The following is an 18,853-nucleotide window of genomic DNA, read 5'->3' on the forward strand; positions in this document are numbered from 1 at the left end:
TAGCTTTGGAGCTTGTCCAGGAAACACTCTGTAGACCAGGCTGGCCTCGAACTCAGAGATCCGCCTGGCTCTGCCTCTCGGAATGCTGGGATTAAAGGTGTGCACCACCACCGCCAGGCTCTTCTCTCCCTTTCTAAATCAGTATGTAGCCAGGAATGACATTGGTCTCCTAATTCTCCTGCCTCCACCTTCCAAGTACTAGAGTGACAAGCAGGTACCACCACATGTGAGACTTCCACAGTTTAAAGGAGCCCTAAGAGCTGAGCATGGTGTCAGACACCTTTAATCCCATCACTTGGGACGCAGAGGCAAGTGGACCACTATGATTTTGAGGATAGCCTGGTCTACATACAGAGTTCCAGGACAGGCAGACTACATAGTATGTAGTTGAGTCTCTCCTTCCCACCAATTCCCAAATAACCACTCTGAGGCTTATATTAATAGTAAATACTCAGCTTATTACTAACTATCTCTTCCATTTTAAGTTAACCCATATTCCTTATTTTCACTCTGCCACGTGGTGGTACCTTTTTTAGTATGGCGCATTCATCTCCTGATCCCTCTGTGTCTGACTGACTCTGCCCTTCTCCTTCCCATCATCCTTAGTTGGTCACCCCGCCTATATTTCCTGCCTGGCTACTGGCCAAACAAATCTTTACAGTGTACGAGAGGATTATTCCACAGCAATAGTGAGACCCTGTCTTAAAAATAATAAATAAATGAGGCCAGGCGGTGGTGGCGCACGCCTTTAATCCCAGCACTCGGGAGGCAGAGCCAGGCGGATCTCTGTGAGTTCGAGGCCAGCCTGGGCTACCAAGTGAGTTCCAGGAAAGGCACAAAGCTACACAGAGAAACCCTGTCTCAAAAAACCAAATAAATAAATAAATAAATAGCCGGGCGTTGGTGGCGCACGCCTTTAATCCCAGCACTCGGGAGGCAGAGGCAGGCGGATCTCTGTGAGTTCGAGGCCAGCCTGGGCTACCAAGTGAGCTCCAGGAAAGGCGCAAAGCTACACAGAGAAACCCTGTCTCGAAAAACCAAAAAAAAAAAAAATAAATAAATAAATAAATAAATAAATAAATAAATAAATGAGCCCTAAAATCATCCAAATCCCATTCTAATGCTACCAAAGCAAAGGACATGTTAATTAATGCTGCTCCCTTCTTACATCTCTATAATACATTCTTCCAAGATACAAACTGGGAATTTAAATCTGGGTGTGGTGGTGCCTTCCTGAAATCCCATTACTTGTAGACAGGAAGATGGTGAATTCCAGATCAACATAAACTACATAGCAAGACCCAGTCTTCTTGAATCCCAGCACTTGAGAGACAGAGGCAGACCGATCTCTTGTGAGTTCAAGGCTACCCTGGATTACATAGCAAGTTCCAGGACAGCCAGAGCTACATAGAGCGGCCTTGAATCAAAAAGGGCAACTTGTCTTATAAGCATGAATATGAGTTCAAAACCCATAACCACCTGCAATGAAGCTGGAGCTCACTGCCCAGACAGCCCAGCCTTCAAGGCCAGTGAGAGACCCTGTCTCAGAAAACCAGGTGGATACCTCCCTTCCTTGTGTCCCAGTGCATACAGAAATGCACACGTGCACTCTCTTTCACACACACACACACACACACACACACACACACACACACACAAATAAATGAAATAAGAAGTACAGGAATGGGGATGTAGTTCAGTTGGTAGAGTGCTTGCCTGACATAAACCCCTAAATTCAATTCAATCCCCAGCCAAAATGGTCATGGTGGCAGAGCCTTTAATCCCAGCACAAGGGCACTTGGTCATTAACAGACCGTATGAAACATGGTCCCATAAGTGAATATGCCTCTGGCCTAGTGAATATATGGTAGGGAACAAAAATCTGGACAAAGATGTGTAGGGTGAGGAGCTAAACGTAAGAATAATACTAATATTCTTAATACATTCTAATAAAAATAATCAACAGGCATACTCCTGACAAGGACTTTTCTGGTTCAGACTGTAGACAGAGAGGTTGAAAGGGATGAGTTTTAAAGATCCCTTTGATTTGGCTAAGTTTTTGGAGGAGATCAAATGGGGTGGCAGTGTGGCACCATTGGTAGAGTGCCGTTCAGCATGCACAAGGCCTGAATCGAGGCCCTAGCGCTGCGTAACTGAGCACAGTGGTGCATGCTTCCAGTCCTAGCGCAAGGGCTGTGGAAGAACATGGATCAGAAGTTCAAGGTCCATTCTAGCTCCATAAGGAGTTCCAGGCCATCCTTGGACACCTGAGATTCTGTCTCAAAAAGACACTAACAAAAGTCAGACACTATGGTCGCGCTGAAGACTTTCAGGAACGCTCACACTCTCGGGGCTTCTCATTAGTGCATTGATCCAACCGACTTCCAGTCTTGAAGACTTCTTTTATGATAAATGTCCTGTACACATGTGTACTGTGTCTTCTTAATTCATTTTAAGAGCTTTTTCCATTTTAAGAGCTTTTTCTTTTTTTCTTTTTTTCTTTTTTTTTTTTTTTTTGGTTTTTTGAGACAGGGTTTCTCTGTGTAGCTTTGTGCCTTTCCTGGAACTCACTTGGTAGCCCAGGCTGGCCTCGAACTCACAGAGATTCGCCTGGCTCTGCCTCCCGAGTGCTAGGATTAAAGGCGTGTGCCACCACCGCCTGGCTAAAGAGCTATTTTTAATTTTTGTGTTTCTTTTTGAGACAAGGTCTTGCTATATAGCCCTGGCTGGCCCAGAACTCTGTAAAAGGGGCTGGCCTTAAATTCATGGAGACCAGCTAGCCTCTGGCTCTTGAGGACTGGGATTAAAGGTGTGTACCACACACCTGGCTATTTTTATTATTTATATGTATTGCACCACTGTGTTTGTGTATGCCATGTATATGTGGGTGCCCTTGGAAGCCAGAGGAAGGTGTCAGATCCTTCAGCGCTGGTTGTAAGCTGTTTAACATGGGTGCTATTAGTCACACTCAGAAGAGTAGCAAAGGACTCTTAACCACTGATCCATTTCTCCAGCCCTCCATGTTATTTATGTGTGTGTGAATGACATATGTACATCACATGTATCCCTCAGTACACATGTGGAACTCAGAGGAAAATGTGGTGGAATCAGCTCTCCTTCCATCATTCTCTCTCTCTCTCTCTCTCTCTCTCTCTCTCTCTCCCTCTCAGATTTATTATTTTATTTTTAAGTGTATGTATATTTTGCCTGCATAGATGTGTGTATCACATGCATGATGCATGCCTGGTGGGTTGGATCCCCTGGAACTGGAGTTACAGGCAGTTGTGAGCCACCATGTGGGTGCTGGGAATTGAACCTGGGTCCACTAAAGGAGCAGCCAATGCTCTTACCTGCTGAACCATCTCCCCAGGCCCATTTATTTTTCTCTTCTAAGATCTTGTTTTTATTTTATGTGGATGAATGTTTGACTGTAGGTATGTGTCTGTACCGTGTTCATGTACGTGGTGTGTACTATGTACCCACAGAGGCCAGAAGAGGGCACTGAATCCCCTGGAACTGAAATTACAGATGATTGTAAGCCATCACATGGGCACTGGGAACCAAACCTGGGTCTTCTGCAGAACAGCAAGTGCTCTTAACAACTGAGCCATCTCTCCAGCCCACACATCAGGGGTTTTTGTTGTTGTTTTTGTTTTTGTTTTTTTGGTTTTTCCAGACAGGGTTTCTCTGTGTAGCCCAGGCTGGCCTCGAACTCAGAAAGATCCTCCTGCCTCTGCCTCCCTAGTGCTGGGATTAAAGGCGTGCGCCACCACCGCCCGGCCCCACCCATCACTTTTTACACCTGTTTGTTTATTACAGTGCTAGGAAACTTTGTGTGCCCTACAACTGAGCTATATAAACAGCACTTTTTAAAATTACTTTTAATAGACTTTGTTTTATTTTATGTACATTGGTGTTTTGCTAGCATGTATGTCTGTGTGAGGGTGTCAGAAGCCTTGGAACTGGAGTTACAGACAGGTGTGAGCTGCCATGTGGGTACTGGGAACTGATCCCGGGTTGTCTGGAAGAGCGGCCAGTGCTCTTTACCACTGAGCCATCTCTCTAGCCCAGCCAGGACTTTTATAGTGTATTTCTGATGAACCTTGGCTTCGTTTAGGTCTACAAATACCATTGTGTTAAACTTGCTTACGGTATTCAGCACAGAAACAGTAAAGTAACAGATAGGTTTGGAGCCTGGGAGCACTCAGCTAACAACACAGCTTCAGTGTGTAACAGGGTACCCCATCTAGGTTTGTGTAACTACCACATCTAATGTTCACGTAATAACAAAAAACGGCCCAGTGCCTTTCTTAAAAATGTGTGCTTATTAATCAAGACACATTGCTGTCCCTCCCCTCAGTCTCACCATCTTGTCTTCTGTAGCATGCATTGCTACCTAAGACCTCCTGATGTTGTTGATTTGCGCTTCATTTCCCTACTAAGAGTTGACCTCGTCACTGTGGCTTTCCTGTTTAAATAGGACCTGGTAGAGCTGAACACCTCGGCTTTACCCTTCTCTCTCCAGCACTTGGGAGGTAGCAGCAACAAAACTGCCCCGATTTCAGGGCCAGCCTGGGCTAAAGAGTGAGGCCCTTTCTCAAAAATAAGAATAAATAATAAGAATAAGCCAAAATTGGGACTGGAGAGATGGCTCAGAGGTTAAGAACACTGGCTGCTCTTCCAAAGGTCCTGAGTTCAATTCCCACCAACCACATGGTGGCTCACAACCATCTGCAATGAGATCCGGTGCCCACTTTTGGCCTGCAGGGACACATGCAGGCAGAACACTGTATACATAATAAACAAATATTTTGTTTGTTTGTTTTGTTTTGTTTTTCAAGACAAGGTTTCTCTGTGTAGTTTTGCTTCCTGTTTTGGATCTCGCTCTGTAGACCAGCACTGCCTGGTTTCCTCCTCCCTTCCTTTCTTATTTGTTTGTTTGTTTGTTTGTTTGTTTGTTTGTTTGTTTATTTATTTATTTATTTATTTATTTATTTATTTATTTTAAGATTTGTTACTGGGTGGTGGTGGCACACGCCTTTAATCCCAGCACTCTGGAGATAGAACCAGGCAGATCTCTGTGAGTTTGAAGCCAGCCTGGTCTACAGAGCAAGATCCAGGACAGCCACCAAAACTACACAGAGAAACCTTGTCTCAAAAAAAAAAAAAAAAAAGAAAAAGAAAAGAAAAACAAACAAATAAACAAAAAAATAAGAAAGAAAGAATAAAACAAAAATTAAAACCTGGTACATGCTCAAGATATCTGTTGAATAATGGATAAATATGTCCTCAGTATCTTAATTATGGATTCTAGGATCCCCGTAGAAGGTCTGTTAAGACATAATACATCAATGACAGTTTTAACATGGTCGGTAGAACTCGGGCGAACACACTCACACACTCAGTAAGGCTCTCACACATTTTCTTTGTGCAAGTTAAAGCTGTGGTGGTCTTTCTGGACTTATTGCCCTGCTCATCATTGACATCAACAGTACACACTCCGTTACCCTCCAATAACTATCTCTTTTAAGAGGGTATGTGACATTTCAGATAAAGCTCTTTTGTTGTCCTACTGTGGGGACTGGAACACAACAGTCCTGCTTCGGCCTCCCAAGTCCTAGGATTATAGGACAAATAAAAATATAGGTAATTCAAGGGATGTATTCCAGCTATGCCTCTGCTGGTTTAGGAGATAAAACCGTGGAGGCCGGGACTAAACTTGGGAGCATGACATAAAGTACATGTTTGTTTAGCTCGACGGGAATGACCCGTAAGACTATCAGAATGCCTCACCCAAAGTTCAGCCACTGCAGATGAACTAAAACAGTAGTGCAAGTCGCAAAATTCGGACAGGAAATGGGGGGAAAGGGAGGACCATTTAGGACTGGCTGGTTAGGGGAGGTAATATGGCATCTCCCGGGCTCCTAAGCATTCCTCGTCTCTTTCTGGTGAGAAGGTGAAGGTAGAGCTGCAGAATGCCTGCTCTGTTAGGTCTGGGGCAGTACATCCAGGCCTCTCCTCTCTCCATCAAATCACTTCCCAAACTGATTGGGAACTCAGCCGGTGCCCGGGCGCGGGGGAAGCCTGGCCGCAGGCCTCCAGAACACTGTCTGCCACACGGCTTAGCTCCAAAGCCGGCCAAGGCCAGAGGAAGGCCCGCGTGGAGTCTCTGGTTTCCACAGACCCGCCCAAGCCCCTTCCAGCACAGCATCGGGGGCGAGCATCGCTACGGGAAAGGACCAGGCATAAGTCCGGGCAAAGAAGAAGGGGAGCAGCCGCCGCCCCAGAAGAAGAAGCCAGGCCAAACGGGCTTCCCCGAAGGCGAGCAGCGTGAGATCTCACGGACATTCCCACCGGCTCGATCACGTAGCTCGGCCCCGCCCGACCCCGCCCGGCCCCGCCTCAATCACTCCAGCCTACTCCCCAGCGGAGGGCCAAGAGGAACCTCCGCCTGCGCCTTTAAGGGGCGTGACCACAGGCTCCGCCCCTTCTTCTCGCGCACCAATAAGGAGAGGGGTGCGGGAGGAGGCGCCTGGTGTGGGGAGCAGGAGGCGAACGAGGAGCCGGTGCGCAGGCGCAGTGGCCCGGCGGTAGGCAGTGTGTTTCCAAAATGGCGGCAGCGATGGATGTGGATACCCCCAGCGGCACCAACAGCGGCGCGGGCAAGAAGCGCTTTGAAGTGAAAAAGGTTGGGTCTCGCCAGCACCTTCCTCAGGGAAGCTAGAGAGGCGTGGATATGGCTGGCAAGCCCGAGGACGAGCGTGGCGCGGGGGAAAGAGCTGCTTTTCGGGGCGTTCCTGGGACCGGGTACCACTAAAGGAAGCTGGGGGGCGGGCCTTAGGATTGATCGGCATGACGGTGGCCCACTCCGTGAGGCCATATTAGTTTCGCTGGGGAAGCTGAGGGGCCAATCGCAGAGCCGCTTACTGAAATACGCGGGGTCGGCTTGGTTGCGGGAGCCAAGCGCTTGAGCTGTCACTGAAGTGACTGAGAGGTGGGGGAAGGACTGGGTGGGGTGGGCGGAATGGAGACTTCGAAGAGACTGCGGCGGGTGGAGGATGGGGCAGTGCGGAGAAAGCCGGGGACGTGGGATCCTACCGCAGAGGAGGCTCTGGGGGGCCCTTTCGGGGTTCTCCTTGCCCCGCCCCTCCCTGCATCCTTGAGTCTGTTGACCTGGGAGACCTGGTTTGGGTACTCGGTTGTATGAGGCCTTCATTCTCCTCTAAAACACAGTCTCGGGTGTAAAACTTGGTCCTTCCGAGATGTCTGCTGGTTGTCACATAGCTTCTGCCAGTCCCATAGTTCTCTAATGTCCGGATGCCCTTCTAACACAAATCAGTCATTAAAAAGCGTGGTGGGCTTTCTTTTAAAAGCAGGCCCAGAACTTGCGGCATTTAGGAAAGTGGAATACCAATTGCTAATGACTTGGGAACAAGAAAGCAATAATGTGGAACGTCTTTTGGCACGCTATTCCCCTTCATGGTTTGCCAACAATTTGGGAGAAAGATTACATAAATCTGTTCAAAATGAAGATCTAGAAGTAGGGGATGTTTTCTTCTTAAATATTTTTGGAACGTGTCGCTGAGCACACTCCACCCCACCCCACCCCCTTTTTTGGCGTCTGATTGTGGCCATTGCTGCTCAGTTACAGCTAGCAGCCATACTGAAAAATGAAAAGTAATTGTTTTTCCCTCGGAGTTGATGTTGTGGTATGAAAAGTAGTGTAGGAGTTACTAAACTGTGAGTTGAATCTGAAAGAGATGAAGATTTGAGAAGTCACATCAAAGGGGTGTCTGGCAATGTTGGTATAATTGCAGAAGCCAGTTGAATTACTTTTAGATCGACTTACTAGAATTAATAGTTTGAACATATAAAAGTTGAGAACATTAGTTTGTTTGATAAGAGGAAAAGAAAATTGTAGTGGATTCTGCTTTGCTATGAATTAATCTGGTTAGATTTAAGTGATGACCTTGTTCTGTGTACTGACGCTGGGTAACCAGCTGTCCAGCTTATCCCATGATTATCCACTTTATGATCCAGTCATCATCTTAGTTCATTCTGTTCACCTCCCTGCTGTGTGTCCAAAACTGCTTGAGGAGCAGATACTTCTGCAGATTTCGAGTCTTTCCACAACTGCCAGGAAAAGCTGCCTGAGAACTCAAGTGTTACTTAACTTAAATTTAATTTAAAACAGGGGTTTAAAAGATATTTCTAAGCTGGGCGGTGGTGGCACATGCCTGTAATCTCAGCACTGGGGAGGCAGAGCCAGATGGATCTCTGTGAGTTCAAGGCCAACCTGGTCTACAGAGCAAGATCCAGGACGGGTGCCAAAACTACACAGAGAAACCCTGTCTCCAAAAACAAACAAAAAAAGATACTTCTAATTTGCTTACATTGGTTTGACTCCCTAAATTATTGTACACTATAGGCAGAAAATTGAAGAGTGAGTCCCATGTTCATAAACTCCATCTTTGGATGAATGAGGAAGCATGTATGTGGTTTGCTGTTGTCCTCGGATGTAGTACAAATAGTATAATCCAAAAACATTCTTTCCTTGATAGTCCCTATGGCCAGGGAGGTGGTAGCTGAAGCTGAAACCTGAACTCCTAATGAGTCGGTGACATTACAAGGAAAATGCAGTTTCCCCCTTTTCTCTTTGCAGTGGAACGCAGTAGCCCTCTGGGCCTGGGATATCGTGGTTGATAACTGTGCCATCTGCAGGAACCACATTATGGATCTTTGTAAGTAACTCAAGGGCGATGGGAAGAAGTTGAGGAGGTTCCAGAAACGGTGGTCCCCCCCTGCAGTGTGATGGACTTTTCTTTTTCACGAGTAGATACAAAGCACAGTCAGAACCCTTAAGCACTCATGCATCTCATCCATTGGTGTGTTTGAAACAGATTGTTTCATTTTTTGAGACACAGTGTCTATGTGTAGCTCTGACTATCCTGGAACTCAGTTTGTAGATCAGCTGGCCTCAAGATCCATCTTCCTCTGCCTCCCGAGGTCTGGGATTAAAAGCCTGAGGCACCACCACCCAGCTCTAGTAATCATTTATTTTTATTATCAAGTTAAATAGTTTAAACTAGTTTGCCCAAAGTTGATATCAACCATTTCAAATAAAAAGTTAAATTGTTTTTTAAAATGATGTCCTGGAGGCATACCCAGCTCTCAGAATAAATTACTCATTGTAAAGCCAACAAGATCCCATTGAGAATGAGTTGTAGGAAGAGATACCCTTTCTTCCCATCTTATCCAGACACAAAGGGAAAAATAATGAAAGAAAATTAATTTTGAAGGTAGATATGGCAGTGCATGCCTGTAATCCCAGCATTTGGGGAGGCAATGGCAGGCAGGAGTATTGTGGCGAGTTACAGACCAGCCAGGGCTAAAGTTTGAGATACAGTACTCTTATCTGAGCTAAGTTTTGTTGGGCAAGATTACAATCACAGGCTGGAGGGATGGCAGCAGTTAAGAGCACTGGCTGCTTTTCCAGAGGACCCAGGTTTAATTCCCAGCAATCATGTGGAGGCTTACCATGGTCTATCACTTCAGTTGCAGGGGATTCAATGCCCTCTTCTGGCTTCCAAGGGCACCAGGCATTCTCTGGTGCAGGCAAAACACCCATACACATTAGATAAATAAGTGAATAAATTATAAAGTAAATTTACAGTCAGCCCTATATAATCTCAAGTTCTATATTTGCGGGTTCAAACAGCATCTGTGTGTGTATAATATATGTGTGTATATCCCCTACACACTCTCCACATTTACACATGCACACATAGGCTATTGGGCAGTTCTCTCAGATGTTCCCAAGATATACTATAGTTTTTACTACTCTTAACATGTTGTCTACTACATAATAAAATTGCACTGAATATTTGCTAGATGAATAACAAAAACAAATGGAGTTAGCAGTCTGTGATCACGCCAACTTGGAAAGCATGGATCCAAAGATGTGTGTTGGAAAGCACCGTGTCCTGTTTGCTGATAGTTGTTGATGACTCAGAGTTTGTTTGAACTTTGACCTTTCCTGTGCTACAGGAGAGCTGATCAGCAGCTTCCATCACTGAAACATGGCTGTTTACAGAGTGGAGTCTCCAGTTGTGTGCATGCCAGTCTCTGTCCCTTGTATTTTCACAAGTTGCACCCAGAGAAAATCTTACTTCCTTGGGGCTTTCATCCTTCTTACGTTCCTTGTTTCAAGTCAGTGTGTGTCTCTAGATTGGAGAGAACATGCTTCTTGGGTGGACAGCAGAGCCCCAGCAGGTTCTTTCCCCACTAGATGCTTTGTCTCATAATACAGTGTGTATACGGTTTTTGTCTTGTTTGTTTTTAAGATTTATTTATTTTATGTGTATGAGCGCTCTATCTCCATGTATGCCTTTATGCCAGAAGAGGGCATCAGATCCCAATAGAGATGGTTGTGAGCCACCATGTGGGTGCTGGGAATTGAACTCAGGACCTCTGGAAGAACAGTCAGTGCTCTTAACCGCTGAGCCATCTCTCCAGTCCCTTGTTCTTGGTTTTTTCTCGAAGTAGGGTTTCTCTCTAGCTCTGGCTGTCCTGGAACTTGCTCTGTAGATCAGGCTGGCTTTGAACTCATATCCTCCTGCCTCTGCCATTCCAGTGCTGCGATTAAGTGCCCTGTTTAGTTGTTGTTTTTTTGTTTGTTTGTTTGTTTTAAGTTTTGGGTTTTTGTTTTCTTTTGAGATGGCCAATAGCCAGGTTGACCTAGAACTCAGTATGTTGCCCACATTGATTTCAAATTCATGATCTTCCTGCCTCTGCTTCCCTCATTGTGTTCAAAATATCACATGAGATAAAATATTGAACTTCTGTAACAAAAACCTGTGACGAATCTGAGTGTAATAATATATACTTGGAATCCCAGTACTTATGTGGGTTGTCTTAGTTAGGGTTTCTATTGCTGTGAAGAGACACCATGACCACAGCAACTTTTTTTTTTCTTACTTTCTTTTTTCCCTCGAGACAGTGTTTCTTTGTATAACAGCTCTGGTTGTCCTGCAGTTCATTCTGTGGACCAGGCTGGCCTCGAACTCACAGAGATCCACCTCTGCTTCCTTAGTGCCACCAACACCCAGCTCTAACCACGGCAACTCTTACAGGGAAAACATTTCACTGAGGGGGCTCACTTACAGTTTCGGAGGTTCAGTCCATCATCCTCATGACAGGGAGCATGGCAGCATGCAGGCAGACATGGTGCTGGAGTAGCTGAGAGTTCTACACCTTGCAGACAACAGGAAGTTGACTAAGACACTGGACAGTGTTCTGAGCATAGGAAATCTCAAAGCTCGCCCCCACAATGAAACACTTCCTCCAACAAGACTATACCCCCTCCAACAAAGCTACCTCCTAATAGTGCCACACCGTATGAGATTATGGGGGCCAATTACATTCAGACTACCACAATGGTAGAACTAGGGAGATCAGGAATTCAAAGTTGTCCTTGACTACATAGCAAATTCAAGACAGCTTGATTATATATATATGAGTTGCCATGGTCATATATGTATATATGAGATCCTTTCTCAAAAAAGAACAAGAAGTCATGCTGGTGGGTAGCTCAGTGGTTCCTTCTGCTTCTCCCTCTGAAGTGCTCAGGGAAAAAGGCATGCACACTATGTCTGTCTTTTGGGGGTGTTGTTTGTTTTTGCTTGAGACACAATCTCACTGTAGAATCCAGGCTGGCCTGGAACTCAACAGATATCTGACTGCCTCTGCCTCTGCCTCATGAGTCCTGGATTTAAGGCATGAGCCCCCAGGCCTAGCCCCGTAAAAAAAAAAAAAAAAATTGTTTCTTTAAGAATGGGTTTGAGGGGGGCGGGAAGAGGGAGGACAAGGGAATCCGTGGCTGATATGTAAAATTAAATTAAAAAGAAAAGAAAGGGTTTCTCTGTGTAGTTTTGTGCCTTTCCTGGAACTCACTCTGTAGCCCACAGAGTAGGCTCTAACTCACAGAGATCCGCCTGCCTCTGCCTCCTCCCCTAAGTCCTAGGATTATAGGTGTGAGCCACCACACAGCCCTCTTCACCTTCTTCACATCCATTGAAAACGATTAATGGGGGGAAAAAAGATTAATGGCCAGTTTCCTACTTCAGGACCTGGCTGGCCAGGTTGGAAGCTGCCCCCAGGTCCAGTGATGCTTTTGCTCTTGTTCCCACAGGCATTGAATGTCAGGCCAACCAGGCATCTGCTACCTCCGAAGAGTGTACTGTCGCGTGGGGCGTCTGTAATGTAAGGAGTCATCTTTACCTCTCCGCATGGCTTGTGCATGTATTGCTGCTTGCCCTGCTTGCCAGTCTTGAAAATGGTTAGGGGAAAATGAGTAGTCTACCTTTCTCCCAAAAGGTATAGAAATGATAAAAACAGATTTTAAATCCTTATAATATTTACCTTTAACCAGACAAACAGTAGTTAAACTAGTTTGTCTTATTATTATTAAGTGGGCCTACTTTCCTATGCAGAGTTTAATATTTAGACACCTTCAGGGGTTTTCTTCAAAATGGAGAACAGTCCTGGGAGAGTATCTGCACCTTCTCACCAGACCTTAAGGGAAGTGTCTGGGACGAGGTTTGGTGAATGGGTGGAGTGTTAAGGGTCTCAGTCCTCTGTGTGTGTAAGTTAGATTTCATGCAGAGTGCTGTGCTGTGCTGTGCTGTGCTGTGCTGTGCTGTGCTGTGCTGTGCTGTGCTGTGCTGCTCCAGAAATACTCAGTACTGCAGGGTTGGACTGAATGTACAGCCTTGCAGGGTATGACAGCTGTGAAGGAGATGAAACAACAAATACATTATTTCAGGCACATTAAAAATTTATCTATAGAGCCGGGCGGTGGTGGCGCACGCCTTTAATCCCAGCACTCGGGAGGCAGAGGCAGGCGGATCCCTGTGAGTTCAAGGCTAGCCTGGTCTCCAAAGCAGTTCCAGGAAAGGCGCAAAGCTACACAGAGAAACCCTGTCTTGAAAAACCAAAAAAAAAAAAAAAAAAAAACTTTATCTATAGAACCATAGTCTTAGTTACATGAGATAAAATTGCCCTGGCCAGTCAATCCCTGGACGCACAGCTTCTGTTGTGACGCAGGGAGTCACAGATTCTGTCTTACTAGCTAAGGGACTTTGTCAAAACATTGAACATCTCTGATCCTGGGTTCCCTAGGATAAAGTATGGCTAATAGTGAAAGTGTAACAGGATTAAATGATGTAGCTTTTCAGAAGTGCTTGGAAGGCCAGTGAGATTGCTTAGTGGATAAGGGCCTTGCTGGCAAGGCTTGTGACCTGAGCTTGAGTTCTGGGACACGCATGGTAGAAGGAGAGAGCTGACTCACAAGTTGCCTAACCTACCCACGTGCACACCCAAGGCAAATAAATGTGTTGTTTGTTTGTTTTTTAAAAGATCTATTTATTTAACGTACGTTGGGGTTTTGCCTGCATGTATGTCTGTTTGAGGGGGTCAGATCCCCTGGAACTGGAGTTACAGACAGTTGCCAACTGCCATGTGGCTGCTGGGAATTGAACCCAGATCCTTTGGAAGAACAGCCAATGCTCTTAATCTCTTGAGCCATCTCTTCAACCCCCGAAAATAAATATTTTTAAAGTACTTAGAAGGCTCCCAGGACATAGTAAGAAGAAATATTTGTTAAGAAAGTTACACTGTGTTGGCACATGCCTTTAATCCTAGATTCCGGAGGCAGAGGCAAGCAGATCTCTGTGAGTTCAAGGACAACCTGGTCTACAGAGCAAGTTCCAGGACAGCCAGGGTTGTACAGAGAATCCCTGTCTCAAAAAACCAAACAAGAAAAGAAAGAGCTAAATGTGGGGTCAGTGGTTAAGGGCACATACCGCTCTTCCAAAGAACCCAAGTCCAGTTCCCAACACCCACAGCAGGCTGCTCAAGACCACCTGTGATTCCAGCTCGGGGACGTGGACACCTCTGGCCTCTGCAGGCACCTATATATACCCACAGTAGGCATACGTACACACAATTAAAAACAATGATCTTTAAAGGAAAACTAAATGAATATAGATTTGGGGGTGACCCTTACTAGTGCTCAGGGCTTTGCTTGTAGCCTTGAGGCTGTCTTCCCACCCACTCTTGCCCACTCTTCCCTCTGTCAGACCCTTTGACCACGTCATAGACCTCATTAGCCAAAGATGACGTTAAACATCCATAGAGATAGGGGAAACACACCAGGTGTTTTGCCCTCACCACGTTCAGACTAAAGGTGCCATTCTTCAGTATGAAGGGAAAGGGTGAGCCTGAGCCTGCTGAGATGGGTCATTGGGTAAAGTGCTTAGTGCCGAGCCTGACAACCAGAGTTCGGTCTCTGGAACCCCCTTGAGAGAAGCACCTACCCCACAAGTTATCTTCTGATCTCCATGTGAGTGCCGTGCGTACTTGTGCCCACAAACATTAACACAAATGTAATGTTAAATTGTTATTTAGACACTCAGTGTGTAGCCCTAGCTGGCCTGGGACTCAGATCTGCCTGTGTCTGCCTGTGCTGGAATTAAAGGCATATGCCACCACGCCTGGCTTTTATCCAAATTTAAGAATTTTTTTTTTTTTTTTTTTTTTTTTTTTTTTTGAGACAGGGTTTCTCTGTGTAGCTTTGCGCCTTTCCTGGGACTCACTTGGTAGCCCAGGCTGGCCTTGAACTCACAGAGATCCGCCTGGCTCTGCCTCCCGAGTGCTGGGATTAAAGGCGTGCGCCACCACCGCCCGGCAAATTTAAGAATTTTTGAGCCAGGTGGTATGGTGGTATATGCCTTTAATCCCATTCCTCAGGAGGCAGAAACAGGTGGATCCCCAAGTTTATTTATAACCATGGCTACACAGAGAAACCCTGTCCTGAAAAATCCAAAGGCAAAAAATTTCTTTAATGAAAAATCTAGATAAAGATGAATTTATTCAGATAGCTTGTCGTAAAGGAGAGCCTGGTCATGCTGTGCCATAAGCCTCCAGACTAGGCTAGGGTGCTAGTTCTGAGTCTTGTATGAACCGGCTCTGTGAATTAGACAAGTCATTTGTCTGGGGTTCAGTTTCCTGTCTGTAAAGTACAGATAGTAATATCTGTCATGCCTGCTTGCGGGGGGGGGGGGGGGGGGGGGGGGGGGGGGGGGGGCTTGAATGAGGTAATAGATGTCAACTTCTTCTGTCAACCTGGGCTGTTGGTAGACTGTACTGTCTGCTAAATATACCCTTTACTGCACTTGAAATTAAGAGGACGAAAGATAGGACCGCTTGCGTTGAAACCTCCTTCACAGCCAACTGGCCCTGAGCACTTGCTGTTCTGAGGGGTGAAGCCCCATTCTGTAGGATACTTAGCAGGGAGGTGGCAGCTAAAGACAGGTGTCTTGCCTAGCTTTGGATGAACTGTGCCTAATACCTAGATGTTGCAGGAAGTATCTCAGGTTCTGCCTCTTGGGAATTCTGAGGGCGCTTTTTGTTTTGTTGCCTTGTTTTAGACAGGGTCTCCTGCAGCTCACGCTGGTCTTGAACTGAGTGACCTTGAACTCTTGGTTCCCCTACTTCACCTTACAAGTGCTGGGATTATAAGCATGCAGAAAGGCTTTTTTTTCTCTATTTTTAGGTTTTTTGTTTATTTGTTTGTTCTTTTCATGATGAGTCATGTTAATAGTCTGAAGGGGGCTGAGTGGTGGTGGCGCACACCTTTAATCCCAGCACTTGGGAGGGAGAGGCAGACGGATCTTTGTGAGTTCAAGGCCAGCCTGGTCTACAGGGTGAGATCCAGGAAAGGCTCCAAAGCTACACAGAGAAACCCTGTCTCCAAAAAAAAAAAAAAAAAGAAAGAAAATTTTAAATAAATAAGAGTTCTAAGATGTTCTGTGGGTGTTGCCCTCTCTTCTGTGGCTGCTCTGTCCCCATGATTGGTGTTGACAGTAGGTCATGGCTGCAGTGACCCATAACAACTTGTCTTCTCTTTCAGCATGCCTTTCATTTCCACTGCATCTCCCGATGGCTCAAAACGAGGCAGGTGTGTCCGTTGGACAACAGAGAGTGGGAATTCCAAAAGTAGGTGTTTCACCTTGTTTGGGGTTCTAAGTCTGGGTCCTCTGGTTAATGTCGTTCTACTGGGCTCAAGCTGACAGCAGCTGGAGTGGTGGAGCGTGTCCTTTTTCCTTGTTTTTTAGACAGGGTCTTTCTAAGTAGCCCTGGCTGCCCTAGAACAGGCCGGCCTCAAACTCAGAGACCACCTGCTGTCTCCTGAGTGGCAGGATTAAAGGGTGTACCACCATGCCTTATTTTTAAGCCAGACTTTGAGAAAATAAACAGGGATTAGCCAGCATTTTACAGGGATTTTTTTCAATCTGCTTGGTCTGTCAAAGTGAAAAATATGGGAGTCAGAAACGATGGTCAAGTATTCCCAGGGCTAGGTGGTAAAGCTCGGTGGTAGAATACTTGCCTAGCATGTGCAAGGTCCTGGATTCAATCCCTGCTACCACCGAAATGAGTTAGTAAATCTCTATAACCCAACCTGATAGCTCCATTATGCAAAATTTCATTGTCCGACTGTTGCCTTTCTGTGGGTGTGGAGGGTTGGTCTGGTGGTGCTTGGGGTCTCTTGGTGTAGCCCTGCCTCTACCTCCCCAGAGCAGGATCTTAGATGTGCCCGTGGAAACCTGCTCCTGTTGTTTGGGGCTGTTTGTTTTCCTTCAGATAGCATCTCATTCTGTAATTCAGGCTGGCCTCCTTAGGACTCTCCCGCCTCAGCCTTCCAAGTCCCTTTGGCTTAGCTCAGCTGATTGATTCTGATATCAAATTACAGGTAATTGATCACATTTATTATTAAAGCTAAGCCAGATGTAATAGCGAATGCCTTCCTTTGATCTCAAATTTGAGTTCAAGGCCAGCCTGGTCTACAGAGTGAGTTCCAGCACAGATAGGACTACACAGAGAAACCTTTTCTGGAAAAACAAACAAACAAAAGAATGTGTTTAATGGTTTTCGGGTCTTCCTCTCCATCACCCTCATGAGGTTGTTTGTTTTGTCTTTCAGGTATGGGCACTAGAAAAGACTCTCCCTGAAGTTTACCTGTTTGTTACTCGTGTGGTGACTTGCCTTCCTGTTAATTATAAATTAGATAGAGCCGTGTTTTTTTTTTCTTTCCTTTGTCTTGGGAGTTTGCTGTTTCCACAGCCATATTGTATGTTGTGTCAAATAAAGTTAAGTTCCAGAATGGTTGCTGTCTTTGTATGTGGAAAGAGTGACCTGAGAAGGGGCATCTTCAATGCCAGAAACAACCTCCAAGAGTGCACTGTTCCTCACCAGAACAGAGCTGTCCTACCGGGCATCACAGGGGCACACCCAAGGAGCCTGTTTAAAGTCTGGAAGTGTGGGTCACTTGTCTTCCTTCTGAGATAGCACTGGGCAGCTGAATGAGGAAGTGACAGCCTTGGACCAGCCAGGTCTGCTCTGGGCCTTCATCTCTCACGAGGGAGCCTAAGAATGAGTAATTGGGCTTTGTAAGCTCTAAAACACTGCAGTTCTAATTTGTGTGCCTGTGGGTATCGTTCAATAGTAGGGTGTTTGCCCAAAGCCCTGGGTTCAATTGTGGGCCTAAATAAGTTAAAAAAAAAAAGTTCAGCTTGAATTAACAAGAGCTCAAACATGCTGGCCATGGGAGGAGTTGCCAGCCTGATGCTAAGTCAATGGCTGCAGTCTCTACTGAGAAACCGTTTTGTTGCTGTGGTTCTTGTGTGGCTAATTGTTCTGTAGGGGTTGTGAAATCCTGGGCAGTTTTCCTTCCTACATTGCAGTTCCCGGTGAAAGCATTCTTCATTTACTTCAGTCAAAGCTCAGATGAGGCAGATTTGAGACTCCAACTCCTGTCAGAAAAAGATTGCAAACGTGTGGAACAATGCTGTCTCATTTGTTTTCCAAGTTAATTTCAATAAAAATATTTATGTTAATATATGATGCATCTGTTTTTTTATGTCATTTTCAAGATTATATTCTGCCTTTTTTTCTTTTTTCTTTTGGTTTTTCGAGACAGGGTTTCTCTGTGTAGCTTTGCGCCTTTCCTAGATCTCACTCTGTAGCCCAGGCTGGCCTTGAACTCACAGAGATCAGCCTGGCTCTGCCTCCCGAGTGCTGGGATTAATGTCATTTGCCACCCCACCCAGCTTACTTTTCTGCCTTTTTAGAAAATACTTTTCTTTTTATGGGTGGCAGTGTGGATACTCATGAGTGCATGTGGAGGTTGCCACTGGGTGTCCTCTATCATTGTCCATGGTTTCCACACAAGGTCTCCCACTCACCAGGGAGCTTGCTGATTGCTTAGACTGCCTGGGATCCTCCTGCTTCTGCCACCTAGCTCTCACCTGGGTGCTGGAGGTTAAACTCAGGTTTGCCGGGCAGTCACTTTACTGACGGCCATCTCTGCAACCTGCGCTTTCTCAGTTTGGTACTCATTATGGTGTGTAAAGTGTAGCATTCTGTCCCCTGAGCAGTGGCCACCATTTCCCTCAGATCATCAGTGCCTACCAGCAAGAGGCCTGTTTACATTCCCTCAGAGAAGCAGATGGGAAGGGGCCGATGAGATTCCAGCCACGCCTTCCAGACATTAATGCAACTGCTCTAATTGCTAGTGGCCTGGGGATCTCTGGAGCTTCTGTACCAGATGCTTAAAGCTGGAAGCAGGTGTCCTTGCTGGGAAGAACTTCGGTCTGACTGCTTTGGGGTCACCCGCACTTCGGTCTGTCAGTAACTCTGTATCCTCTAAAGTAAGCCCAGTAAACTCCCCAGAGTGAACTTGGGTGGGATTGGACTTTGATTTGTCATTAGACCTTGTGAGTGTAGAGTGGATATT

The 18,853-nt window shown here is 45.8% G+C and overlaps 1 protein-coding gene across 1 annotated transcript; it reads left to right on the forward strand.

Moving 5' to 3' along the window:
- The first annotated feature begins 6,530 nt into the window (after positions 1-6,530).
- Rbx1 (ring-box 1) lies at positions 6,531-17,221 on the forward strand. The gene is made up of 5 exons (XM_042264803.2): positions 6,531-6,688; positions 8,663-8,741; positions 12,191-12,261; positions 15,971-16,056; positions 17,041-17,221. Exons 1-5 carry the CDS (start codon positions 6,611-6,613, stop codon positions 17,051-17,053), a joined length of 327 nt encoding a protein of 108 aa, XP_042120737.1. The 5' UTR covers positions 6,531-6,610; the 3' UTR covers positions 17,054-17,221.
- The last annotated feature ends 1,632 nt before the right edge of the window (positions 17,222-18,853 follow it).

Source organism: Peromyscus maniculatus, chromosome 20 (genome assembly GCF_049852395.1).
Source record: "Peromyscus maniculatus bairdii isolate BWxNUB_F1_BW_parent chromosome 20, HU_Pman_BW_mat_3.1, whole genome shotgun sequence".
Taxonomy (NCBI): domain Eukaryota; kingdom Metazoa; phylum Chordata; class Mammalia; order Rodentia; family Cricetidae; genus Peromyscus; species Peromyscus maniculatus.